The sequence below is a fragment of the Microtus pennsylvanicus genome, chromosome 18 (genome assembly GCF_037038515.1).
Source record: "Microtus pennsylvanicus isolate mMicPen1 chromosome 18, mMicPen1.hap1, whole genome shotgun sequence".
Lineage (NCBI taxonomy): Eukaryota > Metazoa > Chordata > Mammalia > Rodentia > Cricetidae > Microtus > Microtus pennsylvanicus.
In genome coordinates this window covers 42,657,790-42,684,562 of record NC_134596.1, presented here as the reverse complement: position 1 = coordinate 42,684,562, position 26,773 = coordinate 42,657,790, and the positions used below count along the sequence as shown (strand labels likewise).

The 26,773-nt window shown below is 45.6% G+C and overlaps 1 protein-coding gene and 1 long non-coding RNA gene across 3 annotated transcripts; one reads left to right on the top strand and one right to left on the bottom strand.

The window, feature by feature from the left end:
• Positions 1-14,308: 14,308 nt before the first annotated feature.
• Positions 14,309-22,853, bottom strand: Kcne3 (potassium voltage-gated channel subfamily E regulatory subunit 3). Of its 2 annotated transcripts, XM_075952812.1 has the most exons (4): positions 22,763-22,783; positions 22,620-22,681; positions 18,649-18,789; positions 14,309-16,764 (listed from the first exon to the last, which is right to left on the bottom strand). In XM_075952812.1, exon 4 carries the CDS (start codon positions 16,722-16,724, stop codon positions 16,407-16,409), a length of 318 nt encoding a protein of 105 aa, XP_075808927.1. In that variant the 5' UTR covers positions 16,725-16,764; positions 18,649-18,789; positions 22,620-22,681; positions 22,763-22,783; the 3' UTR covers positions 14,309-16,406. The 2 variants fall into 2 exon arrangements, with proteins under 2 accessions (XP_075808927.1, XP_075808926.1); XM_075952811.1 differs by lacking the exon at positions 22,620-22,681 and having other exon boundaries at positions 22,763-22,853.
• A 201-nt stretch (positions 22,854-23,054) lies between these two features.
• Positions 23,055-26,473, top strand: LOC142837721 (uncharacterized). The gene is made up of 3 exons (XR_012908329.1): positions 23,055-23,193; positions 23,518-23,672; positions 25,994-26,473. It is a non-coding gene; the product is annotated as an uncharacterized LOC142837721 (long non-coding RNA).
• The last annotated feature ends 300 nt before the right edge of the window (positions 26,474-26,773 follow it).

Here is a 26,773-nt window from a genome sequence, read left to right as displayed (position 1 = left end):
CTCTCCCCCCCTCTCTCTCGCTCTCTCTCGCGCTCTCGCTCTCTCTCTCTCCCTGCTGCTGGTGTCTCTGTCTCTCTCTCTCTGTGTCTCTGTCTCTGTCCTCTCTCTCTCTCTCGCTCTCGCTCTCTCTCTCTCCCTGCTGCTGGTGTCTCTGTCTCTCTCTCTCTCTGTGTCTCTGTCTCTCTCTGTCTCTGTCTCTCTCTGTCTCTGTCTCTCTCTCCCTGTCTCCCTGCTGCTCTCCTGCTCTCCCTGAGGTTTCTCTATCAGGGACAAGATCAAGAGCTTGTGTTTTCATCTGTAGTCCTCAATGATGTTTAATTCAAAACAGGGGAGAACCTGATCCACTCTGGGAGAGCCTCGCCTGCAAGGCTGAGTATCAGAAACCCAAGGATTGTTTGGCCTTCTCATGATTGGCTGCTAATTATTTTATGCCCTTGACTTCATTTTTTTTTTTGAGGCTTTTTTTCTCAATGGGAGAAATAAGGGAGCATGAACTCCTCTTGTTTTTAAATCCTAAAATATCAAGCCTGGGGGAAATTCCAGCATACTTTCCACTCCCAGAATCCTTATGGGGTGAGGATGATCAGCAGATGTAGATTAAAGGAGGAGTAAAGAACGGCTTCATCTTTAAGAAGCCTTCGTCACATGGCAGGCACACGTGAACATCAGAATTCTTAGAACCGACTGTCAAGTGGAATTTTTCTCTCGCCATCTGCACCTCTGTACAAAGATAGGACAGAATCCTGTTTCAATGCCTGTGTATCTTGATCACAAAATGAGTTCCACTTCAGCGATGTCGCTGTCCCTCATTCCCAGACTCCACCATCTAACACAGCGCCTGTTAGTTAGCTACCTGGTGAGATTATAACATTGTGCTGAGTGTTTTATGTTGTTGCTGACTTTATACTAATAGGACATACTACTCTGGCTACACAGGAAATTCTTTTTATTCTAATCTCTCTCTCTCTCCCTTCCTCTTCATCGCTCTCTCTTGTTTTAAGGAGGATGTTAAATCTTATACTGTTGGGGGGGGCATGGTGGCACCCAACTGTGACCCCACTACCACTCAGGAGGTAGAGGCAGGGAGGTCAGGAGTTCAAGTCTGGGCTACCTGAGACTCTGTCTCAAAACACACACACCAAACAAACAAAAACCTAGGCTTCTCAATGGAAGAACCTTAAAGGGTATTTGCTGTAATGCTTCTGATTAAAACCAAGAGGCACAGTCGGCTCCAGAGAGGCACTGAGTGACAAGTGGCATAAGACTGCCAGGAATAAGAAGTGGGACTTGGAAATCATAGACAGTGTTCTTTCTGCCATAGGTATTTTCTTTTTTTCTTTTTAGCCAGATGATCACTACTGAGTCTGGGTATGAATCTGAAGTGACCGCCACTCACCTCTTTAGTCCTGCCCCCTTCCAGTTCCTTTGTCTTCCCTCTATCTTCATCTTAAAATTTGAATCAAATCCAGGAGCCACAACAGGCACTGGGCTTGCCTCTAAGCAAATCCTGAACCTTGGCTGATGGGGCCCTAGGGTGTAGCTGCTTTCACACCACTCAGTGCAATTTCAAGATGTTTCTAATGTCTCCAAGGGTCTTAGTAAAAAACCTTCTTCAGTGCATCCAGTAGTTGGCATGAAGTCTTTGGAAGTCTGCTCTAAGCTTCCCCAGGCTGAGGGGTATTTAATCCAAATCTACCTGGGGCTTCCTAAGGATTCGTTTCTGATTTACTAAGCCTGTCATAGTCTTTTTTTGGTTTTGGTTTTTCAAGACTGAATTCCTCTGTAGAGCAGCCCTGGCTGTCCTGGAACCCTCCCTGTAGGCCAGGTTGGCCTTGACTCACAGAGAACCACCTGCCTCTGCCTCCCTGAATGCTGGGATTAAAGCCATGTGCCACCACTGCCTGGCCACATAGTCTTAATATACATGAAAGCCAAGGCAGGCTCGAAAGACTTGCCTTTTTACCTGAAGCCATCCCAGACGAGCTTCACCTCCCCTCTGGAGAAGGGATGTGGGCAGACTGATAGTGCCCAACACAATGCTTTGTATGCTCATAGCTGTTTGTAATAAATATGCAAGAGAAGCCTCAGTTTGAGTTTAGCTGTGTCCACTGTTGGGATTCACAGCATGTAGGCACGTTCAATGCGGCAATCACAGGGAGCTGTGCTGCAAGGAGCGTGTTAGCTGCGGGCCTCTAGTTGCAGTGCCTTCTAGAATCTGGTGCAGTGTTACCGCAGCCCTGCCCCACCCTCATTATAGTTCCCTTGGCTTTTCCCTGCTGGCTGAGAACTGCACACATGTCCAATGTGGGGTCCTCAAACGGCAGTCTCTGATCCCCATTATCATCATTAAGACTTTCTTAGACTGCATGGAAGACTTGGGCTCCCGCTACCCAGTTTTCCTTCCTCCGCCTTTTTTAATGGTGTCAACACTGCATTATGATCTGAAGCTCTCCACCTGTTCTGGACACCTCATCCCTGGATCCTTCACAGATCTTCCCCCACCCACCCAGAAAGACTGCTTGAATTTCTCACTCCATCTGGGTGTCTCCCTGGCTTCCCGGAGGATCTGAATAGGAGCTCCAACACAAGAAGCCCAGTTCACAGAGAACTGGTGCAGCAGGCTTTCCTCTGCTGGGAGAGGATTCATTCAAGGGCAGGTGAGGAGCTAAGTGATGTGAGTCTAACAGAATCCTCAGTATCACGGAGTGAGCGCAAATTCAGCATTAGATTTATCGTGCAGGTTTGGTTTTTTTTGTGTCATCGTGGCTGTAGTAATCTCACCAGTGACTCATGTTTTAATAAGAGTAAGGAATCATGGGAATACAGAAGAGCTGTTTTACTGAGAACTCTGTGTCAAACAGGCATAAAAGCAGGCTCGAGAGATGCCCAAGCAGTTAAGAGCTTATGCTGCTCTTTGCAAAGGACTACAGTCTGGTTTCCAATACCGTGGTCAGGTGGCTCACCTACAATTCTAGTTTCAGGGGAGTGTGATGCCTCTGGCCTCTGAAGGTACTTCACACCACACACACACACACACACTCATGTACACAGGCACTCGTGTGCACACACAAACCAAAGCCACAGCAAGAAGACATCTTGAACCCCAGACCACTAGAGCTAAAAGGATCTACATATATCCTATCTGGTGTTTTTCCATGAGCCGGGGACAGAAGGTTGCATGTGAAATCTAAATTATGATCATTCAAAGAGCAGAGAGTGATTAAATTTAATTCAGAGAATGAAGGGGTGAGCAGATGAACAGATGAATTAATGTAAGTCAAATGGAGGAACTAAGATGAAAATCTTGATTTTCTGGCTTGTATAACTTTGTTTTATATAAAATTATACAAGATATAACTGTATAACTTCAGCTATTACTTCTGCAGTTAGTGTGTTGGCTGTGAGGAAACTAGAATGGAAGGAATTTGTGGGGATGGCACGAAGGATGTTTTGTTTCTGTAGTCTTATTCCTGGGAGAATGACATATTAAATTTGCCCTTTTGGATGCAACTGGGTGACTCCAAACAAGTATGCTTTTCCTAAAATCTGGTTTTCATTATTTTTATATCCTCGGGCTCACAAGTCAGCTGGGATGAGGATACCAAGAGAACTGCCTAATGGAAGGAATCTGTTTGCTTCTAACTTACAATATGAACAACCTCAGCACACAGATCAAAGCCCACGGAAACTTCTATGCCCTTAAGCAATCTACGGGACAGTATTCTGAGAGATGGCCAAGAGATATTTAATATGCCCCTTTAAGAAGTCCATATTATCAAATACTTTGTTCTCTATTCCATCTGTCTTTGGGATTCATGCTGCAGAGAAAAAAGTCCCCGAAACTCTCTCAAAATGTGGTCTATTTCACCCTCCCTCTGTTTAGAAACTTGATTGTTAGTAGAAACTTATGTTCAAATAATACCTATTTTCATCATCCACAACACACTTGAGAAATGCTGAGAACAGTCAGGTCTCAGTGGTGGCCTTGACTCTGCCTAAGTTTGCAGGTTTGCTTTTCTGTGGACTTCAATCCCCTCATCTGCAAAATGATGATTAAATGATTAGAATCAGTAATCTAGAGAGGGAAACTGATTGTACTTTATACATACTCACTCCGTGCAAGACATGGTTATGCCATCAGGCAATAAGAGCCCTATACTTTATTTGCTCACTAGTTTATTTTATCTGTGTGGGGGGCGTTATGCATGTGTGTGCAAGTGCACTTGCCTGGCGTATACACGTAGATGCCAGAGATCAAGGTCAGGTGTTTGCCTCTATTGGTCTCTGCCTTCTTTCTGCCCACTCTTTAGAGACTCTTGAAGTCTTCACTGAGCCTGGGGCTTATCAATTCAGCTCTTATGCTCCTGGGATCTGTCATTCTTTGGCCTCATACTGCATGTAGGTTCTAAGATCTGAACTCAGGTCCTCACGCTTATGCAGCAAGACTGAGCCGTTTGGCGACTATTTATTTGCTATTTTTGAGACAGTTCTTGGTCTATAACTCAGACTCAACCTCCATCATCCTGCTGCCACTTCAGAATGCTGGTCTTGTAGACACACACCAGTCCACCCAGTCCACACACCAGTCCACCCGGTCCACACTGCTGCCACTTCAGAATGCTGGTCTTGTAGACACACACCAGTCCACCCGGTCCACACTGCTGCCACTTCAGAATGCTGGTCTTGTAGACACACACCAGTCCACCCGGTCCACACTGCTGCCACTTCAGAATGCTGGTCTTGTAGACACACATCAGTCCACCCGGTCCACACTGCTGCCACTTCAGAATGCTGGTCTTGTAGACACACACCAGTCCACCCGGTCCACACTGCTGCCACTTCAGAATGCTGGTCTTGTAGACACACACCAGTCCACCCAGTCCACACACCAGTCCACCCAGTCCACACTGCTGCCACTTCAGAATGCTGGTCTTGTAGACACACACCAGTCCACCCGGTCCACACTGCTGCCACTTCAGAATGCTGGTCTTGTAGACACACACCAGTCCACCCGGTCCACACTGCTGCCACTTCAGAATGCTGGTCTTGTAGACACACACCAGTCCACCCGGTCCACACTGCTGCCACTTCAGAATGCTGGTCTTGTAGACACACACCAGTCCACCCAGTCCACACACCAGTCCACCCGGTCCACACACCAGTCCACCCGGTCCACACACCAGTCCACCCAGTCCACACTGTTGCCACTTCAGAATGCTGGTCTTGTAGACACACACCAGCCCACCCAGTCCACACTGTTGGCTTAGGACTTTGCTGTTACCATCTTCTTAATGATTTTTCAAAAGGGGATGCACATTTTTATTTTATAATGGTCAGGAAAAGTACATAATTTGTCTATGTACCATTGTATCTAATATTTATATCAATTTAACGAGAATGTGTGTGTGTGTGTGGCATGTGGATATAGAAGTTTAAAACCTGACTAGTTAAATAAATTGCTTAAGGTCCCATGAGAAGTGATGAGCAGAGCCAGGGTTCTAGTCCAGTCCATCTTCTCTGAAGCTTTTGTTCTCCCACTGTGCCAGCTCCCGGTGAAAACCCTCTACAATTCTAAGAATCCTTTGTTCTATAAACTACTAGATCTGTCTATTAGACAAAATAGCTTTATTGACCCCATTTACTGTCAGAGTACTTGATGCTTCAATGAATTAAAGAGTAATTGACTAAATGTCAGAATGACAGGTCTGGAAGTTAGATGTGACATCCAGCATGTCTCAATTTACCATTTACTTACATGTAACCTTAGTCATTTAAATTCCTTGAGTCTTGGTATTTCCTTATAGGTATGTTGTGAGGATTAAACAAACAACGCATTTAATGCATTTTAAGCCCTTAGTAGACATTACTGTGCTTTTATTGATGTAGTCAAATTAGATTTGCTATTATGATCTTAGAACTTCAGCTACTGTAAATTATTTGACTTGTTAATAACCAGTACAAGAACATTACATTTCTTCACTCAAAGAAAGAAAAACAAACAAATAAACAACAACAACCAATTGACTCCAGCCAGGAAAGCAGATAGACTGACTGCAGATCATCCCCTCTCCTCCGTTCCTCCAAATCCCCAATCCCATCCTCAACTCTGTAACAGACTACCTGCTGGGGCCTCTCTTCACTCTGCCACCATTCCCAGGGGATGAAGTAGATCCTGGTGGACACTTTAGCACCTCCTCCCAGTCCATCCCCACTTTGAAGTGACAACTCCACACACCTAGACATGCATTTTACCACACATTTTACCTGGAACCCGCAGTGACCACACTTACCAGAATCCCAGAAAAAATGTCCTACCAGACAATACACATCCACCACACTCTCCTAAGAACCAGAAAGGCAACAGAGACTAAGGCACAAAACACCTACCTAGCAAAGTCAAGACCAGATATCAGCACCTAGAATTACAGTCTTCCCAATCCCAGATGCTTAGGTGCCAGCATGGAAACACAGTAACAGGACAATACATCTCCACTAGAGCCCAGCAACCCTACCACAGCAAACCCTGAGTTGTGCAACATAGCTAAGCACAAGAAAAAGATCTTAAAATAACCTCTATGGATATGATAGATGTCCTTGAAGATGAAATTAATCTCTTAGAGAAACCTATGAAAACACAAATAATGGAAGAAAATAATAAAACAGTTCAAGATCTAAAAGTGGAAATGGAACCAATAAAGAAAACCCAAACTGAGGGAAATCTGGAAATGAACAATTTAGGAATGCAAACAGGAACTTGGAAGGCAAGCCTCACCAACAGAATACAAGAGATGAAATAGAGAGTCTCGGGAACTAAAGACACAATAAAAAAAAATGAATACCATGTGATGGAGGAAGGTCATTGGTTAAATTAAAAGAAACTGCTTTGGCCCATCTCATTGGTTAGGAGATAGGTGGGAGGAGTAAACAGAACAAAACGCTGGGAGGAAGAGGAAGTGAGGTCAGATTCGACAGCTCTCCTCTCCGGAGCAGACGCAGGAGAGACGCCATGTCCCAGCTCCCAGGCAGACGCAAGCAATGAAGCTCCGATCCAGGATGGACATAGGCTAGAATCTTCCCGGTAAGCGCACCTAGGGGCGCTACACAGATGATTAGAAATGGGCTAAATTAATATGTGAGAATTAGCCTAGAAGAGGCTAGATAGAAATGGGCCAAAGCAGTGTTTAAATGAATACAGTGTCTGTGTAATTATTTCGGGGCATAAGCTAGCCGGGCAGACGGCTTGGGGTGTTGGGGACGCAGCCCCGCCGCAGCGCCCATATTACTACAAATGGCTCCCACGTGATGGACTAAACCCACTTAAAAAAACCTGAGAAGGCTTAAAAATAAGGGAGAGAGAGTTTAACACAGATTTTTGCTGTTTGTTGGTGGCGTGCTGTAGAGAGATTTCCTGATTCGGCAACAGCAGCAGAAAAAACGCTGTGTCATTTCAAAGCGTGGCTTCCTGGGGCTGTGCCGCCAGGGCAAACTCTGGCTTTATGTTTGTGTTCCCGCTTGGGATCGGAAGGAGAGTGCTCTGAGACCGTGCGATGACTCAGAGCTCCCCGCCTGCTCCTGGGCAGAAGGCAGAATCAGGCTTAGGCAGGCGGAAGAGCATGGCGGATTCCTGCCGCCATACAGAGACGTGTTTTCAGACTGCACAGTGCTCTGCGTGTCAGATTTGTATGTAACTTGGATGAAAAGAATTTCTGTGCTGCATGCTCAGTCTCAGAATTAAAGTGCTGAGTGCCGCTCCTACCTGGCGGCCCCAGAGCTAGCACAAAATGGTACGTCCTCCATTTTGAAATTTTCCTGACTCAGCTTCAGCTGCAAAGCCTGCAGCTCATTAAGAGGTCCTGCCACGAAACACTTAAATGGTGTTGACGAAAAGCTGAACGCATGCTTTTCGGTTTTCAACCTTAGCAGGAAAAAAGCTGCGCCGTTTAAAAATGCCAGCTTTCTGGGCCATCCTGCCAGGGCAAACTCTGACTGTTTGAGGCAGGAGGGCCGGCTACCGAGAGAGGACTTGAGTGTTGTCTGTTGTAGCTCGCTGGCTGGCAGGGACCTTGAAACGCCAGGTGTGGCTATAAACGTGGCTACAGCCAGTACCTCAGCGACGAGGCTGGAAAGCTAAGGAATGGGCTACATCTAGCCGGCAAAGCCAAGCCTTTAGTCCTACTGAGATTGCTTGGCAAATTAAAGACTCCTGTGGTCAGAAAAAGAGAGATATACAGTAAAGAGAGATTCAAAGACAGAGAAAATTTCTGAATGGTTTAAAGTGTGTTAAAAATATATGCAAGCTGAAAGTTGAAGTTCTTAAAGCAAAAAACAAAAAAAGGAAGAGAGTTGTTTTGTGTCGTAGTACACACCTTTAATCCCAACACTTGGGAGGCAGAGGGAGATAGACCTCTGTGACTTCAAGGTGTGGTAGCAAACGCCTTTAATCCCAGTGCCTAAAAGGCAGAGACAAACAGATCTCTGTGAGTTCAAGGTGTAGTAGCAAACACCTTTAATCCCAATGCCTGGGAGGCAGAGACAGGAGGATCTCTGAGAGTTCAAAGACAGCCTGGTCTACAGAATTGTTCCAGGTCAAAGATATACGCTCAAAAAGCAAAAAGTTAACCTAGGAATGTCACAGTTTAAATTCTTAAGCGCCTAGTGATTTACAGGCACAAATCAAAAGTGCTCCTGGATAGTAAAAAATTGCAGATTCACAATAGGACAGATTCAGACCACTAAATGAGTCACACTGTTGGATGAATGTACGTAGGCTTGAGAGAGAGAAGAAAAAGAATATAGAGAATAAAGTTAATGGTTAAAAAAAAAAGGTAAAGTCTTTAAAGAGACAGAGTACAGATAGTTAAGAGATTAAAAGAAATAAAGAAAAATAAGCCTCATAAAAAATGGAAAATTCACAGAGAGTCTGGATTATGTACATTGTGTTTTCTTTAAAATTTTTGACTGTGAAGGAGCTAAGCTAGCCGGGCAGACGGCTTGGGGTGTTGGGGACGCAGCCCCGCCGCAGCGCCCATATTACTACAACCAAGGTCAAAGAAAATGTTAAATCTGAAAAAAAAATCTGGCATAAAACATCCAGGAAATCTGAGACACTATGAAAAAAATAAACCTAAAAAGTAATAGTAACAGAGGAAAAAAAAGAAACTCAGGTCAAAGACACAAAAAAATATTTTCAACAAAATCATAGAAGAATAGAAGAAAATGTCCCTAACCTAAAGGAGATGTCTATCAAAGTACAAGAAACACAAAGAACACTAGATAGATTGGACCAAAAAGGAAATCTCCCTCAGCACATGAAAAACACCAAACACACAAAACAAAGAGAGAATATTAAAAGCTGCTAGGCAAAAAAGACTTAGTAACATATAAAGGCAGAACTATGAGACTAACACCTGACTTCTCAAAGGAGACTCTAAAAGCCAGAAAGATGTATGACAAATTCTAAGAGACTACAGATGCCACCTCAGAGTATTGTTCTCAGAAAAACTTCCATTACAATAGACGGGGAAAATAAGATAGTCCATGATAAATATCAAAATTAAGTAATATCCATCCACAAACAAAAACCCTACAACGTAAAATGACTCCTTAATGGTCGTCTGCTGTAGTCATAGATTAGTGTCTGATTTGGCCATCATCAGAGAATGTTCTTCCTCCTCAGCCAAATACTATACAGAGGGTGAGAGACCTTGGGACACTCAGCCCTAAATGAGATGCCTACATCAGATCCCTCCCCACAAGGCTCAGGCAACCCATGGAAGAGAAAGCTGTAAGTATATAAAGGCCAGAGGGGATGGACGACATCAGGAAACCAAGGCCCTCTAAATCAGCATCATCAAAACTCACATGGACTCCCAGAGACTGAAGCAGCATGCACAGGTCTATACCAGGTCCTTTGTATATGCTATGGCTTCTAGTTTAGTGTATTATGGGATTCCTGCGTGTCCAGGCAGAAGGATCCGGCCTCCAGCTGCTCATTTAGCTTGGTGTCCATTCCTCTGGTGACCTTGCACTCATCACTGCCACAGTGACTGGGCGGGTACTGAGAGAAGGCCAAACACAGGCCCCCATTACCCCTCTATCTTCCAAGGCTTGTAGAACCCAGCTGTCTTCCCTGTAGTCTGTAGGGCTGTACCTCCCCTAGACAATTAAACCCTATTCCTTTAGAAATTTATAAAATGGAAAAAAGACTTTCAAGTATTTCCCCCTGAAGTAAAGAAAGTTCTCCAACTTTCCAAAGACTAAATGTGTTTTTCCAAATAGGGGAATATTTCTTTTTATGAACTCCACAACAGAGAACTGATAGATCGACTCAGTTATATAAATTTCTCAAACGCTTCATCTTCTGGGATGGTTCCCACGACTACCTTCCCTGAGCCACCGTATTTCACAATTGATCCTGTTATGTCAGATCATCGTGCAAGTGGGAAGTAGAGGGGGGTGGGGAAAGAGGGAGGACTCCACAGATTGTGTGAAGGAAGGAAGAAAACAATGAGTCAACTAGAGACAGTCGTGCTGAGTGTCTACCGTCTTTAAGGAAGCAGTCTATGCTGTGGAGGAGCTGTAGAAGGGTAATGCTGCGCCATCTAGTGGCTAGTTCTTTCTAGTCACTAGTTCGCATTTTTGGTTTTCCTTTTATTTTAGTACACTACAACCAGTAACTGCCTCCTCCTCTTTTATCATCCCATTCCCGGTGTCTGTCAGGACAGAGGAATGGGCTCAGTGTCAGTGCAGTTCTTGAGGAGAAACTGATTCCTTAGAAGCGGAATTAGGCACAGAGGTTTTTTGGTGGGAGACTCTGAGAAGATTGGGGGTAAAGAAGTTAGGAAGCAGGAATGGGCAGAGGGCAAAGCTAAGGCATAGTACGGTTACAAAGGAAGCCTCAGCTGACCCGGGGTTCTGGAACTGAGATGGTAGCTCAGCATTGTCGCAAGCTGAAGGGATGAGATCAGAGCATCTTATTTATATCAGCTCATCACTGGCTTCAGCAGCCCCTAGAAAGAGAAGAAATCTTTGGCTCGTGGTGGTGTGTAGCAAAGGATGCTGTTGTTCATCTAACACTAGCTTTCTTCCCCCTTCCTTCCCTTTTGACTTGCTTCTAACTCTCTCAGCCCCAGGGCTTACTCTGTCACAGGTTAACCACTGCTACAGATGGGTTCTCTGGTTTCATCAGGCAGATCATGTTCGGAATTCTCGGTAGCACTTGAAAGAAGAATCTTTTCAATAGTGGGCTGGCTCTGAAAGCCTTGCTTTGTCTATGTCTTCTGTGCTTACCCTGCTATGTTAATATGACCATCCCAGTGAGAACAGAGACCAGACTCTATGGTGCCATTGGGGGAAGATCAAAAGTCATGCAGCCACATTCACAAGACAGACGTATTTATTTATGCTCCTAAGGTTTCCATAATTGCCCTCCTGAGACGATCCAATGAAGGTAGCAGCATTTCTTCTTCCTAGCAGCGTTATAAGTACTTTGATCTTGACCAGTTATATCAGTAGAGAGAAGGGTGGACTCACTATGTAACTGAGGATGGCATTGAACTCCTGATCCTCCTACCTCACTTCCCAAGTGCTAGAATTGCAAGCATGCACCACCCTGCCCAACTTCCATCACATCTGTTAAACTTGAAGGCTCTCTCAAAGATGGAACATTCTGCTCCTGTTCCTCAGATAGCACAGCTGCAGCAGATGCTGATGAAGTCCTGTGTAAAACCCTTCACCTGCATGGAGTGATGCTATCATTAGATAGCACAGCTGCAGCAGATGCTGATGAAGTCCTGTGTAAAACCCTTCACCTGCATGGAGTGATGCTATCATTAGTGTTGCATCTTCCCCCAGAGACTGAGCCCCAAGCAAATGTACTCGGGGTGTGGGGGGTGAGTACCCCTCTAACCACTAGCAGGTCCAACATGGTATGTAAAAAAGGGAGACACAAAAGGTGGAACCAACTCACGGGCAAACTTCAGAACCTTCCCCTGCAGCCAAACTGTTGCTAATTCAACCAAGAGCAGCTCCTAGTTAGCTCACTTTCACAGTGCTCTCCTGCCACAGCTCATGGCTGTTGGCCTTCTCCACAAAACTGGCATTTGTAGCACAATTAATAAAAACCCAGAGACAGATATTGGGGCTCAACCTGAAGGTCAGAAAAGCAAAACAGCCAGCCACAATCTCTTACCTCTATCTCAGTCCAAAATGGTGATCTGCCTCCAGGAATCCTTGAAATGAGGCTGCTAGTGCCATAGAAACTGGGTGGTAGTGGTGCACACCTTTAATCCCAGCACTAGAGAGGAATATAAGACAGGAGGAGACAGCTCTCACTCACAGTCTTATTCTGAGATTCCTGGAGGCAGAATTGCCATTTCAGACTGAGGTAGAGGTAAGAGCCAGTAACTGGCTGTTTTGTTTTTCTGACCATCAGGTTAAACCCCCAATTTCTGTCTCTAGATTTTTTTAAATATGTATTTATTTATTATGTATACAATATTCTGTCTATGTGTATGCCTGCAGGCCAGAAGAGGGCACCAGACCCCATTACAGATGGTTGTGAGCCACCATGTGGTTGCTGGGAATTGAACTCAGGACCTTTTGGAAGAGCAGGCAATGCTCTTAACCTCTGAGCCATCTCTCCAGCCCCCTGTCTCTAGATTTTTATTAATTGTGATTCAGTCCTTCATCAACCAGAACCCCCTTGCCTCCTCTTCTAGTCTTCCCATCTGAGCAGGGTTACTCACAATGATGGACTCACTAGTTTAGGGGTACAAAATGTTCCCTTACCTTAAAGGAGTTGAGTTCTCCCATATAGTGTATGTCCTAGCCACATATGAGGGCTGCCTGTGTATCAGACCAAGGTTAGACACAACCTGGCATACACCTTGTTAGACTCTTTTGCTTTCCCTGTCTGCTTTGTTCTGTCCATTGTACATTATTCCTGCCAAGCATTCCTCACCACTAAATGTTTGTCTTGGGTGCTCTTTCTTGTAAATTCAGCATCACTGGTGTCAAAACTTTACTCTTATTTTTCCAAATTACATTCTCATTTAGTTCCAGGGAATTTCAGCTCTGGCCTGTGCACACCACAGGCATAACTGACTGGTTTGTTCTGAAGTCACTATGTCAAAAATAAATGAACTTTTTTGAAATAATTATAGGAAATACCTGCTATATCACTGTGACGATGTTAAAATCTGAGTTAAAGGTGAATACATTCATAAGGCAGTGCATTATGTATAACAAATGACCTGAGGCATTGTTTTACTTACTCATGTATAACATTCACGCCTATGTGATGCTTACCGTAAGGTATGTACAACAAATGCCTGGTGAAGAAATGAGACTGAAATTTTGCTTTGAGAATCAAGACCACGTTCTGAGGTTTGGCCAGCAGAGGGCAAAACAGATGCCGACAAAGATCTGAGAGATGTCTCCGGATTGAGACAGCTCCCTCACAGTTGGTCTGGGGTCCATCTGACAGTGTGTGTGTGTGTGTGTGTGTGTAAGTAACACCTTCATCAGAGGATTTTAGAATGTTGAATCTGATGTTTGAAATTCTAGAATTTCTACTCCAACCATCAGTAGTGAAACACACTGTGAATTCAGACGAGTTCTTGCTCCTGAGATCCCTACAGTTGCCTTGGTCTCTGCAGCTTCTGTTTGAACTCATGAGCTGTGCTGCACTTATAATCTCCCCTGTGCTCGTGTTAAATTTGCAAGTAAAGGAATTAGAGTTAAGTCTCCTGATGAATGTGTGTGCTGAGCCTCCTCCACAGATGGGGACGGAGTCAAAGAGCAGCCACACAGGGGCAGCTTCTGGGGCTTCTCCCCAGTTGCCAAGGACAGCATGTTTCGAAGTCTCTGCTGCAAGCTCCCCTTGTCTCATTTTCTCCATTTGCTCTGCCTATTTATCCTACACTTCAGAGCTCAGTTCCAGTTCTCCCATTCTCTAAATCATGCAGATCAAGTTAATCTCATTTCTCAAAAACACTTCTGTCCTCTTTCACCTGACCACTCAACGCGGTACTCAATTGCAGTCCACCATTTATGTGGGTAGAAGAGAGAGACTCTGGAGTCCCAGTGACTGTAGACTCCAGAATCTGTTGTCTTGCCTTGTCATAGGTCCTTAAGAAAGTCACCTCTTTCCCCTCATGAAAAGATAAAAAGGTGCTCAAGGCACTGACTTCGACACTTTTGTAGAGGTCCAACATAACTGCTCATCCAACATACGCTCTTTTGAGCCTCCATTCAATAAACACAGAAGCATTTACTTTATTGTTTTTAAACATTTATTCATTTGTATTTAATGTGTGTGGATGTGTGCCTGCATGCATGTCTGTCTGTGTATCTGTCTTTGTATCTCGAGCATGCTTTGTGCCCTCGGAGGCCAGAAGAGGGCATTGGATCCCTTACAACAGGAGTCAGATGGTTGTGAGCCACATGGAGTGGGGGAAGCAAACCTGGATCCTCTGCAAGAGCAGTCGGTGCTCTTAGCTGAGAAATATTTGGTTTTACTGGGAGAAGCAGTTTTCTTGCCCTTTATAATGTAGGCATCATATGTCGGGTCATTATACGTCAAGTATCACACACACTGCTAAAATAGGAAGGAAAAATCGTCTATAATTCTACACCACTGAGATAACTGCTATCAAAATCCTGTGAGGGGTTGCTGAATACAAACATGTATGTTTCTGTGGGGTCTTCTGGGAAGCTCATGGGGATCCCTCAGATCAAAATCAGACAGCAATGGGTGGCTTCAGAATCGCTGATGAATAATTCACTCACCATGGTATATAAATTAGGTAGAACCCTGTGAAACAACTGATATTCACCCGCTTTTGACTGATATAAATAGCACTTTTATGTGCTTCCGCCTAATGTAGTGAATGTAAGGGCGGAACTGATAAGCCCCGATATTAAACCTTAAAGTTTATTTCATTACACTAAGGAGAAAAATGAAAGAACCAAAAAGAGAAGTACCCAGCTGTTTTAATTAGGGTTTTTAGGGATGTGATAAACACCATAAGGAAACTTGGGGATGAAAGGGTTTATTTTATCTTACATATTTCAGTGAGGGACGTTGGGGGCAGGAACCTGGTGCTAGGAACCGAAGCAGAATCTGTGGGGAGAGCTACATGCTGGCTTCCTCCATCTGCTTGTTCAGTTTGCTTTCCTGTAAACCCAGGACCACTGCACAAGGATGACACTACTCACAGTGGCCTGGGCCCTTTCACACCAATCATCAATCAAGAAAATAGCCCATAGGCTTACCTATAGGCCAGTCTGATGGGGGCATTTTCTCAGCTGAGGTTCCCAGATGACTCTAGATTGTGTCAGGTTAATAAAAATGAAAAACTTCCAACCGGATAAAGTTATAACAACCTTAAAAGTAAGATGCCCATTGGATTTCCCAATGAACCACACCTTTTAGACACTGTATTATTTATCAGGGCCATCTCCTAGGTATAAAAGTAATCCCCTAGAAACAAACTTGAAGTTGGTGTTTCTCACAGAATTCAGAGTAGAAGAAGCTACACCCGAGGTAGTGAAGTCCTTGGCATTGGACACACGACCTGGTGATGTGGCTCAAGATGTTACTAGTAAATATAATGCTCAGAACTCTGTGCTTTGCACAGTCTCTGTTAAGATCTTCGAAGTGCTTGAGCAATACATTAACACAGTGGCATGTTTTTGGTAATATTTGTAAAAGTAAGATATTTCTTACTACCCCTCCCCAACTCTCTACCAAGATAGGGCTTGCCCAAGCTGGTCTTGAACTCATGAACTCAATGATCCTCCCTACTCAGTCTCTTGAGCACTAGGATTACAGGTATGCACTACTGTGCTCCACCTCAAGTTCTTTGGGCCAGGATCTTACTCCATGTATCACTGAAAAGTCCTAGGAAAAAGACTAGAGTTCCTGGATTCCAGTCAAGGCACCTGTTCTGCTTTGTTGGGAGATGAGGCAAAACCTGCATGTGTTGTTTGTTTAAAGAAATAAAACATGAATTAACACAAACAAGTAGTATTACCTGGTTTTATCAAGGTTTCTCATGTTTGAAGATAACACATTAAAAGATTATGTTTCCAGAGCATCTTCTGCTCCATTTCCCTTCCTCTTCCTCTTCTCCTACTCACCGGTAGTCCATACTTCTATGTATTTGTTCATGGGCTCCTAGTATATAATGCCTATCTTTGTCTGGGAAAAAATGTCTTATCCACAAGGCCAGGACTACCAGCCTATCCTTTCTGGTCCCAACAGCAATCTCTCTTACCAATTTCTTGTTGCTCTTGTATAGATAGAGACACTAAGGCTTGAGAGGGTCCAGAGTTGAGTTCTGGGGCCCCAAGAAGACAATCCTCAGGCAGCAGACTCTTCCGTCATTCTTGGGCACCTCACATCAGATCATAGACACACGGTTCTTGATGTACACGTGATAGGGGTCACTACGTTTGTCCACCTTGCGAGAACGGGTGTATCCCAGGATGAGACTGCCCACAGTGACAGCAAATAGGAACATGACAAAGAGAATATACATGTAGGAGTTGTCATTACGGCCAGGAAGGCTAGCTCGGCGTTCTTCAGTTTGATTGTCTGGCCCAGGTCCTGGCCCTGGCCCAGGACGGCAGAGCAAGTGACTGTGGAGGGTGGCGTTCAGAGCCTTCAGCACAGCATGGAGGCTCTTGTACCAGGTCTCGGTCCCATTGGAAGTCTCCATAGCAACAGAGATAGAGGTAAAGGAAGAACTGGAACGTGATCTGATGGTGAGAGGAGAAAGGGAAGGGGTGTCTCTGTTACCAACAGCTTGAACAACTTCCCTATTTTGCAGACCTGGGCTCAAGAGGAATATCACGACTATTCCCACTCTACTTTGCTTGTCTGTCTTCTCCACTAAGCCTTGGGCTCAGAGATGGGAAGGGCTATGTCTGCTTTCCTCACTGCTGTGCGCGAGCCCTCACAGAAGCATCCCACTGTGTGTGTGGAATAGAGTGGTTCCTGGCCACTGAAAACCGTATTACTCTCTCTTCTTCTTGGATTGTATAAATCAACTAGACCAGGTGACAAGAACTTTAGAGGTTATTTAATCTAGCTCCTTCCATTTTATGCACAGGGAAACTGAGGCCCCCAAACAATTAAGTAGCTTGTTCATGATCAGGGAGTAGTTAGTAGTGTCTTTTTTCAGGACTTTTTAATAGGCCAAATAGTACTTACAATTCAATGCCTGATTCCAAGACTCTCTTTCACTGAGGTAGAACTGTCAGGAAATATTATTATTACCTATATGTATCAAACATGACTTTGCTTACCAGGTTTCTCCCCTAGAAAAGATAGTTCTCACCATGACTCATCACAACTCTATGAAGAACTAGGGGAACAGAATCTAAATAATATAGCAGCACCATACTGCACCCAGGACAAGCCTATATTCTATAAAAGACCTTTGGGGTTCTCTGCCATCCACTGTGCTCTTGTCTGAATGAAAGAGGAAAAAGAACATAGATTCCTGAATTAAGATGTAAGAGGCCAGAAATCTGAGTTTTTTTCTCCATATGGGCCAGTGGCAAGCAGGAACATCACAGTGAAATTAATGACTCAATAAGTCACTCAGTCAATCATTATTTTCTCAGACTAGGGTCTGTGCTGGGGCCTAGAGAAAGCTCAAACCCAGTACTCACCCTCAAGGCCAGCCTAATGTGATACAGGTGATAACACAGGAGCTATGTAAAAGAGCTACTTAAAGTGATTAACACTCCTTAGGGCTTAGAGGATGGTCAATGGCATGGAGTGGTTTGAACTGGACTTTGAACCGTCCTAAGAGATAGAGAAGGCAAGGACAGGAAAGATATGGCACATCAACAAGACAGTGCATAAAGTGTCTAGAAGAATGGACGATCACATAAAGATGTTGGAATGGAAGATGGGCAGAAGGAAGGGACAGAAGAAATCCATGGGGCCAAATCATGGGAGTGCCATGCTGTGTGCTTGAACTTGGTCCTGTGGTTGGCTTTAAAGATACCATTGCATTTAAGAGGGTAAAACGGGCAATTGTGTAGCTGCTATGTGACCTGGCAGGGGTGAGAGTTGAGTCAGTAACAAGGATGTTTGGAGACAGGGTGCTGAGTCCTGGACCAGGGTAGAAGCCGTGACAAAGTAGGAGCAGGGCTAATATGAAGGTTGAAGGAGGAAAAGCCCCAGACAAATTTACAGACAGACACAGACAACCAGCATGGATCTACACAAGCCCACTCAGAAGGAAGTCAAAAAAAGGTAATCAGTGGGAGTTGTTGAGCATTGAGTGTAAAGTTTCTGGTACAGGATGCAAAGTTCTAGAGATTTATACCACGGCAATGTGAAGACTGGTAACACTCATATGGTTAAGAGGGCAGACTTATGGAGTTATGCATTTTTAACTATAACTAATAAGGTTGTTATGCTTCCCAAGCTTGTTGTATGTATTCTTTTATTGCATTGAAGAGGATTAATGTGCTTTTCATTTTGAGAAGCACACACACACACTCAGTTTCTAAACCCTAAGCATCCATACAGCAGAAGTGAGATCTCTCTGCTCCTGGTCAGTTTTCTTGGGTATCCTTCCTTGGAAAGGGATTTTGACTGCTGGGGCACAAATCCGGAGAACTCACCAAACAGTACAGAAACTCCGCTGGCTCTGAGACATCTTTGAGAATCTCCTTGTGGATGTCCCACGACTCCTCAGTTCCTTGACCTCCCCAGGATGCATCTGGATACAGCCAGAGTCTTGGCGTTGACAGGAAAGCTAAGAGCTAGAAATTGGGGAAGAGTCAGGAGAGGAGGAAGAGAAAGGAACCAGTCACACAAACCTCAGAACCAAGGGTGGATCCCCTGAGGTCAGTTCCTGAGAGTTGTACAATCATCTTTTTGTGGGTTCTGGCCCCACCCCTACCACTCCTCTACCCTTCTTGCAACAGCTAGCCAAGGCCAGCCTAGAGCTGTAGCTACAGGAACTGTGTGATGGCCAAGGGGCATCTGATTGTTGTCTCTCAGTCCCAGGTTCATAACATCTTAACTGGGTGACTTTGTGGGCATCCCATATTTAACCTGTGGACCAGCCAATGGTACAACCTAAATATTTTCTCTTTCTCCAGGGTGCTGGCACCTTAGCAGAAACCTTCTAGAACACAATAGAGTGGGCTGAGTGGTAAAATGGGAGTCTTCAGTTTCATAGAAATAAATGGAGCACTACTAATCAAATCTGTGTGGACAGACAGTGTGTGGATATGTCCCAGAAGGCCACTGTGTTGGCTCAGTGAGGAAAGGTGCCTGTTGCTAACCCTGACGGCCTGAGTTTGATCCTGGAATCTACATGGTGGAAAGAGAGAACCAACTCCTGAAAGTTGTCCTCTGACATCAATATGTATACACACACCCAATAAATGCCACAAAGTAATTCAAATGAGCACGTCACAGAATTAACTCTCTGTAGCATGGCTTTGCTGTGAAGATTAAAGAGTGTTCTGTAAGGCACAACTGTAAATGCCTCAGATGGTGGTGGGGGTCTGTGTAGTGCAGGAGCTGGACTCAAGGGCCTTCAGAGTTTATTAAGGCCAAATGTCCACATTTTACAGCAAAGGAAGCCTAGGCAGTAGTCTTGGTCCAGCTGCCACTTGTGTGACTTTGGGCATGTGATTTCCGTGCTTTTGGGTCTCAACTTCTTCTATCTGCATCTGCAAAATGAAGGGGTCATGGGCAGCTCAAACGTCCTGTGACAGTATGAATCACAGAGCCGTGTTGTGAGATCTTGGGAGATAGGGTTGGCCAGTGGAGGCAGCCTCTGGGAGCCGAGGCATCTCAGCCCGACATGGAGAAGGCTGCAGAGTATTTCTAGCGGGTTAAGACATTCCTGAGACTCTGGATTGTCTTATGCCTGCCATTATGGCCTAGGTAAACTGAGGGCCAACTGATTGACTTGTACCCTTTTCCTCCTAGCATCCTACCTGCGTGGGTGGTCTGTCCCCGGGGAAGAGACAGATTGTATGGGAAATGGGAGTAAGGGGCAAGTGAAGGACAGGGTGGAATCCATTGAGTGGAGTGGAGAGGCAAGCAACCTTTCACCTGTCAGACCCTCCCGTCAGAGCCTCGCGGGACATTTGGAGTTCTGATGGGAGGAACACAAAAGCCATATTTCATACTCTCTTGAGAGAGCTAAAATGAACTCATTAATGATTGTCAAACTCCTGTGGAGGAGACCCTGCCACTGGCTCCACCTCCCTATGGCTCTCTCAGTCTGTGTCCATGGCAGGGAGCTCAGTAGGCATTGCCTGCACTTCGTGTCTCCTGCCTTTGCTTATACTGTTTTCTTAAGCAGGAATTCCTTGGCACTTTCTGTCTGCTCAGCAAACTCGTCCATTCGTCCTTTCCCAAGACACCTGCCCCTCTTTCCATTCAATAACTAGTTAGTTTCTCTTGTTTGTTACCGCAGTGCTTTGAAAACAGCCTCATTAGAAAACCCTGCTACAGAGGAAAAAAAAAAGGAAGGAAAGAAAACCCTGCTCCTCAGCTATTGTGGGTGAGCGTACATGTGGGCCCAGTGTGTTCATGCACACGTGCCTGGAGATTTCCAGGCAAGGAGCTGGGCCTCATGCATTTCTTTTTTCTCCAGGCCTGTTTACACAGCAAGCACTGAAGAACAAGAGAACAAGTGAACCAATACCTCTCCTATGGAGAGCCTCACAACCCTTAACTCTCCTTCCAACAGATTCCTGAAAACAGCGTTCAGTGCTTTCAGAGAAAAACAAAGAAGTAACAGCTCTAAGTTGGATCAAGACAGGCTGCCTTAGGGAAAGGAGAGGCTCCTTGATCAGGTGGCATGGAGCAAACAAGAGAAACTGTGAGCCTTCTTTGGAAGCCCAGACACTTCCTGCATCTGATCTGAGCCCGTTTATCTAAAGGGCAAACATTCTTGGCCCCTAAACATCAGTTTTGCAACACTCCCCCTGTGTACATAGGTGTGGCCATCCACACCCACAAACCGTACACACTCAGTCCCCGTCTCTCGCCTTTCAAGGGAGTCTTTCATGAGCCCAGCCGGCTGTGTGGCCTTGAACACTGCGTTTATTTCCTTTGAACGGCATCCGTAAGATGGGGGCAATTACCCATGCCCAGCTTACCTCATGAACACTGGAAGAGACAATAGATGCGGAAGTGTTTTGGAAGCAGCAAAGGTGAGGGAACATTGCTGGGAAGGCTGCTGACATGGTTCCCCATGTGTCTCCACACCTTATGTAATAAGAACAGTCCCCCTGTGTGCCACTCCCTGCCGTGGCCCTCCCACCTCCACAGAAACCAGAGGGTCCTATTACTTTTTGTGAACCTCCAAACCGTGGGCCTCCTGCATTGTCTCCCACCTTTTCTGGTGGATCCTGCCGCCCTTGCTGTTTAGAAGTGCCTCCCACAGTGTGAGAACGAGAAGATCTGGGTTTCTGCCCCCTACTGGGGTTTCTGCCCCCTACTGATCCAGTATGTGTAGCCCCGTGTAGACCGGAGGTTCTTGGTCTTTTCTGGCCTCCCTCTTAGAAGCTACTTCAGGCACCCTCACACTACTGATAGGACTGTGCCTTGAGAAGTGTGAAGAAAGTTGCTTGTTGGTTTTCATCTTAGTGTGTTAACAGTCTTTAAAAGCATTTTTTTTTTTTTTTTTTTTTTTTTTTGGTTTTTCGAGACAGGGTTTCTCTGTGGCTTTGGAGCCTGTCCTGGAACTAGCTCTGTAGACCAGGCTGGTCTCGAACTCACAGAGATCCGCCTGCCTCTGCCTCCCGAGTGCTAGGATTAAAGGCGTGCGCCACCATCGCCCTAAAAGCATTTTTTTTAACACTTCCAGCACAGCAACCCTCCATCTGGCATTGACAAAGTGGCTGAGTGCCAGAGAGAATGTGTTTATTCCATATCTGCGGGGGGAAATAGAGTACTGGGCTAGGGGTGAAGAAACGCTGATTCTAATTCAATTTGCCCCCCCCCCCCCCGTGTGACCCTGGATAGGGACCTCAGTTTCCTCACATGCAAATGAATGAGGCGTAGGAAGCGGGAATTAGGAGGAATTGCTACCTGGGCTTTTGCACTCTGGCTGAGATAAGAGACCTCCCAAACATTCCCCTGTGCCCTAATGTGGTTTATGCGGAGCAACTGGAGCAAGCAACCCATTCTACAGGGGAAGACTTTTAGAAAAGAAAGCCCAAGTCACAAGCCATGGTTGACGGGTACAGGTTTACACTACCTGAAAACTAGAGACCAAGATGCCTGCCTTCCAACCTAGATCTGCTACTAGCCACAGAAGTTGCTTTGGGAGTCCCGCGCTTTCCTGGGAACTTGTCGCAGAAGGCTAGTCACAGTGGAGTAGAAAGAAAGGGCAAGGCAGTTAGTTCTGCAGAGCCCAAGGCTTTAGTAGAGCAAGACTGACTCCTGGAATGTTGCTTCCGCGAGTACCCCCTGCAGACGTGTAGGTGTTCTACACCTTCACCTATCTGCAGGCATGAAGGAGCCTTTGCTGCCTGGACGGAGTACTGGGAGGACGTGTGCGAGCCTCCCACGATTTCCACGATCAGCTAAACTCTCATCTACTTGTGTTGCTGGGGGATACCTGCTCTTCTCTCTGGGGAACATCCACTCGGTATTTTAGTAGCACCCCAAACCGGGTCCTCCCTGTCAAGAAAAACACATGCTGGACCCTCGCAGAGGAGACGAAAACCCCTGCACTTCTCCAACCCTGTGCGTGCGCCTTACCTGCCTCTGCGATCTTCCCCTGTGAGCTCTGCATTGATGCCCAGCAGCGCTCCTTGCCGTCACAGCTCTGCACAACTCCTGATCCGGTTTTCCCCTCCCGGCGTGTCCCCTCCTCCGGCCCCGCCCTGTGCTAGCACACCAGCTTCACCGCTGGCTAGCTTCGGGCGCCTCCGCCCAGCTCCTTAGCCTCACCCGGTTGTGAGGAACCGCCCGCTTCCTGGACCTGAGACCAAATTTTTCTCGGTCTCACAGTTTGTGTCGCTATGTTGTAGCCAATCTACCAAAAAACTGATCTCCAGAAACCCAGACCAAGGGCTGGCCATTGGTGGAGTTGGGTGTAGCACCTGTGTGGTTGTGTGGCCCTGGGCAGCTCCCTACTGGGGCCTTGATTTCCTCACAGCTGGCTATCACCATTCCGTCACAGACTTATGGTAGGGCCAGACGTGTTCTCGGAATCCAAGATACTAAAACAGTAATAGCCGAGGGGGGGTGTGTGTGTGATTCTAATACAAACCTTGTTTTGCAGTTTACAGATACCCAATTTGGGGGTGCGCGGGGCGGGGTGCGTGTGACTTATCTATACTTACCAAGCAAGTTAGTCAGAGCGCAAACTCAGAATCCTTTACACTCCAGCAGGTGCCTCCTCCTTCAGTAGACCCTCACGTTCCCGATCAACTTGCATCCAGCCACATCTTAATGGGTGTCTGCCCCAGATCACTGGGTCCTCATTCAAATTGTTTCTGATGATGTTACAGGCTATGTAATGGAGAAGAAGCCAAGGGAAGCCCAGAAATGGGGGCCAGGAGGCCATCAACAGGAAGATAACAGAAACAGGGACCAGCCTCTCAGGAACTTAGAGACCACTTATTCAAGCTCTCTTTACCAGCGGAGAGCCACACAACCCATTCAGGTGAGCTCCCTCACACCCTTGCAGAGATCTACCGCAGTATTTCTGAGGCACGCAATTTCAATCACAGAATTTTGGTGTGTGATTATCTAAGAAGTGCTTAGGATGGGGGACCTGTCGTGTGGTAGGCATCTTGTGCATAGTTTTTAATCTTCAAAACTCATCATTGCTATGTTGTTTCTGCGCCATACGCTTCTGTGCATCCATTCCTCCGTAAGCTGGAGACTACTCTCAGAGAAGTCACCTCGCCACCTAGGTATGCTCTCTTAGTTTCCAGTCTACAAACCAAGGGAGTGCTGGTTTCAGTAAAGTAGACTGCAGGCTCCTCCCAGAGGCCCTGATTCAGAAGAGCTAGGGCCCAGAAATCAGCATTTTAAAAAACAAGACTCCCAGTGATGCTTAACACTAGCATTGAGGACACTGGACATACAAGTGGAACACAGACATATATGCAGGCAAAACACACACACACACACACACACACACACACACACACCAAACAAGCAAACAAAAAACCCACATAGGGTGGAAAAGATGGTTCAGCAACTAAAAACACCTGTTGTTCCCTTTAACCCAACATTTCCCATCCAGGGTTATGATTGACTCCAACCCTGGGACAGAACTGGGTACCAAGTCATTCTCAGTACCAAATCCAACACAGAGTAGATGCTAAGATAAATTTGTTAAGTAAGTAAATGAATGAATGAATGAATGATGGTTATGGCCATGGAAACCACTTGGCCTTGTGCTCTCAAGGAAAATTCTCCAAGAAAAGGTACACTTGAAGAACTTAGGCTAAATTCTGTCGGCATCAGACTCCCAGGTCTAACCACTCACTCATCCCTAAATGGCACACACTGAGTCCGGAACTCCAGATCCCCCTCAATCTCTGTCTCTCATGCAGCAGAAAACAGGTGACACCTGAACCTGGGCAGTTTAGAGAAAGTATGATGGGGGCTTAGGAAACCAACGAGGAGCAGGGCAGTACACTGGTTAGCAGCGGCAGGAAGAGAAGCCAGCCAGGGAATGAAAGGTGGAGGCCTCTTCTGGCCTGAGGGCATACATGCAGACAGAATACTGAAAATATTGTATACATAATAAATAAATATTTTTAAAAAAAAGAAGACAGAAACCCTCAGTTTGGAAAGTACCTGTGTGCTCTCCATCTCTCCCGGCCTTTAGCTGTGTTATTCTCTCTGCCTGAACACACTTCCTAGCAGAAAGGTCTCCTGCATGAAATCAGATGTCCCCCTCCATCTCTCTAGGCTCCATTCCTATCCATTTCCCCTTTCCTTGCAATATCACTCTGATTAAAGGGATTTTCTCTTCTTATGGGCAGTGCCTTCTGAGGTGAGAAGAATTTCCCTGACTTCTCAGATCTCCAAACTGATGGAAAATATGCCCTGGTTGGGGAGGTCTCCAGTCTAAGGGTGGTGACGCTGGAGCCCCTGAATCATAAGTGTGTTGTTTGTTTCTTCGGGTGCTTCAAATCATCCACCTCAAAAATCATCAATGTGGCTGTCTTTCCTGGAGCACATCTGAACTCAGTCAGGCAGAATCTCCTCATTCTTCCGAGTCTAGAAGTCTCCTAGGCAGTGAAGCCTTCGGTGCAGCGGAGGGAAAAGCCAGCTGAGGACATCATTGGCTCTGGGATCTGGGCCAAATTACTTTACTCTTCAGGATCATTACCTGCCAAACAGGAATCTTGGTCCTGCAAATCTCAGAGGGTTCTGAGAAGCAAATGAAGGCACGGCTTGGAAAGTACCCCAAGGATTTAGGATTATTGTTGCTGTGATGACCAGAGCACCTTGAAGAGGAAAGAATTTATTTTTCTTATGTCTCACTATTTTCCTTTCCTTTCCTTTTATTTTCCCTTCCTTCCTCCCTCTCCTAATTTCCTCTTTCTCTTTTGAGACAGGATCTCAATTCCCCACGTAGATTGGCCTTGAGCTAAAAGAATTCCACCTGCCTCTCCTCCCTGAGTGCTGATATTAAAGGTGTGTTCCACCATAGTCTCACTATTTAGCCGTGACTGACTAGAACTCACTTTGTAGACCAGGCAAACTTGTAGCAATGCTCTTGTTCCTCCTCTTGGTGCTGAGATTACAACACATGGAGTTTAAAATATTCTCTTGAATAAGCGCTATTATAGGCAGAGTGTTTGTCTCTAGTTTACAGCCCAGAATTCTAATCCATTCAGTCTCACCTCGAGGCTTTCTTGCCCGCTTCTGCCTTTTCAGATTTATACTTCATCTACATTCTGGCAGTTTCTGTTCACACAACTTCCAGGCCACTTAACACTTGATTGCTCATTTTGTCTACAGATGTATCTCTGCTACAGAGTTGTGACTCCTAGAAAAGGCTGGACCTGACCCATCTCTGTACCCTTGGAGTACAGGAGAGGCGGACAAACCTTTATTATCATCCATTGCAGTCAACACAAATTGAGGACACACTGGCCAATGGAAGCTTACTGAGGGATGCCATGGCGTCTAGAAACCATCTTACATGAAAATAGAAGAATCAAGAGTGTTTGCTTGGTAAGAACCCAACTGAGAATTAATCCACTTTCTGATTTTGCAAACCATTTCTGGACATTGCTTCTGCACAAGCCCTGGGCTAGGAATGAAACCACGGGTGCATAGCTACCATGCTGGCTGGCTGCAGAGCTCATGGTCTGGATGGTGTTGGACACACAGACAAGGAACTATGGCACAGTGTGGTCAGGGCCACCAGGAGACATGAGGGTTATGCCCAAGAAAGGCCTCGGGGGAGACATTGTGGGAGGGCCCAAGTTTGACAATGTTGGTAACAGATTTCGGTTTAGGTTAAAAAATTATTTTCTTTTTAAAAAAGATTTATTGCTTTTATTTTTGTTTTGTTTTGTATTTTTTAATAGGATTTCTCTGTATAGCTTTGGTGCCTGTCCTGGAACTAGCTCTTGTAGACCAGGCTGGTCTTGAACTCACAGAGATCCGCCTGCCTCAGCCTCCCAAGTGTGAGGATTAAAGGCGTGTACCACCACTATCCGGCTAAAGATTTATTACTTTTTAAATTTATGTGTTTGCCTGGGCATGGTGGTTTACAACTTTAATCCTAGCACT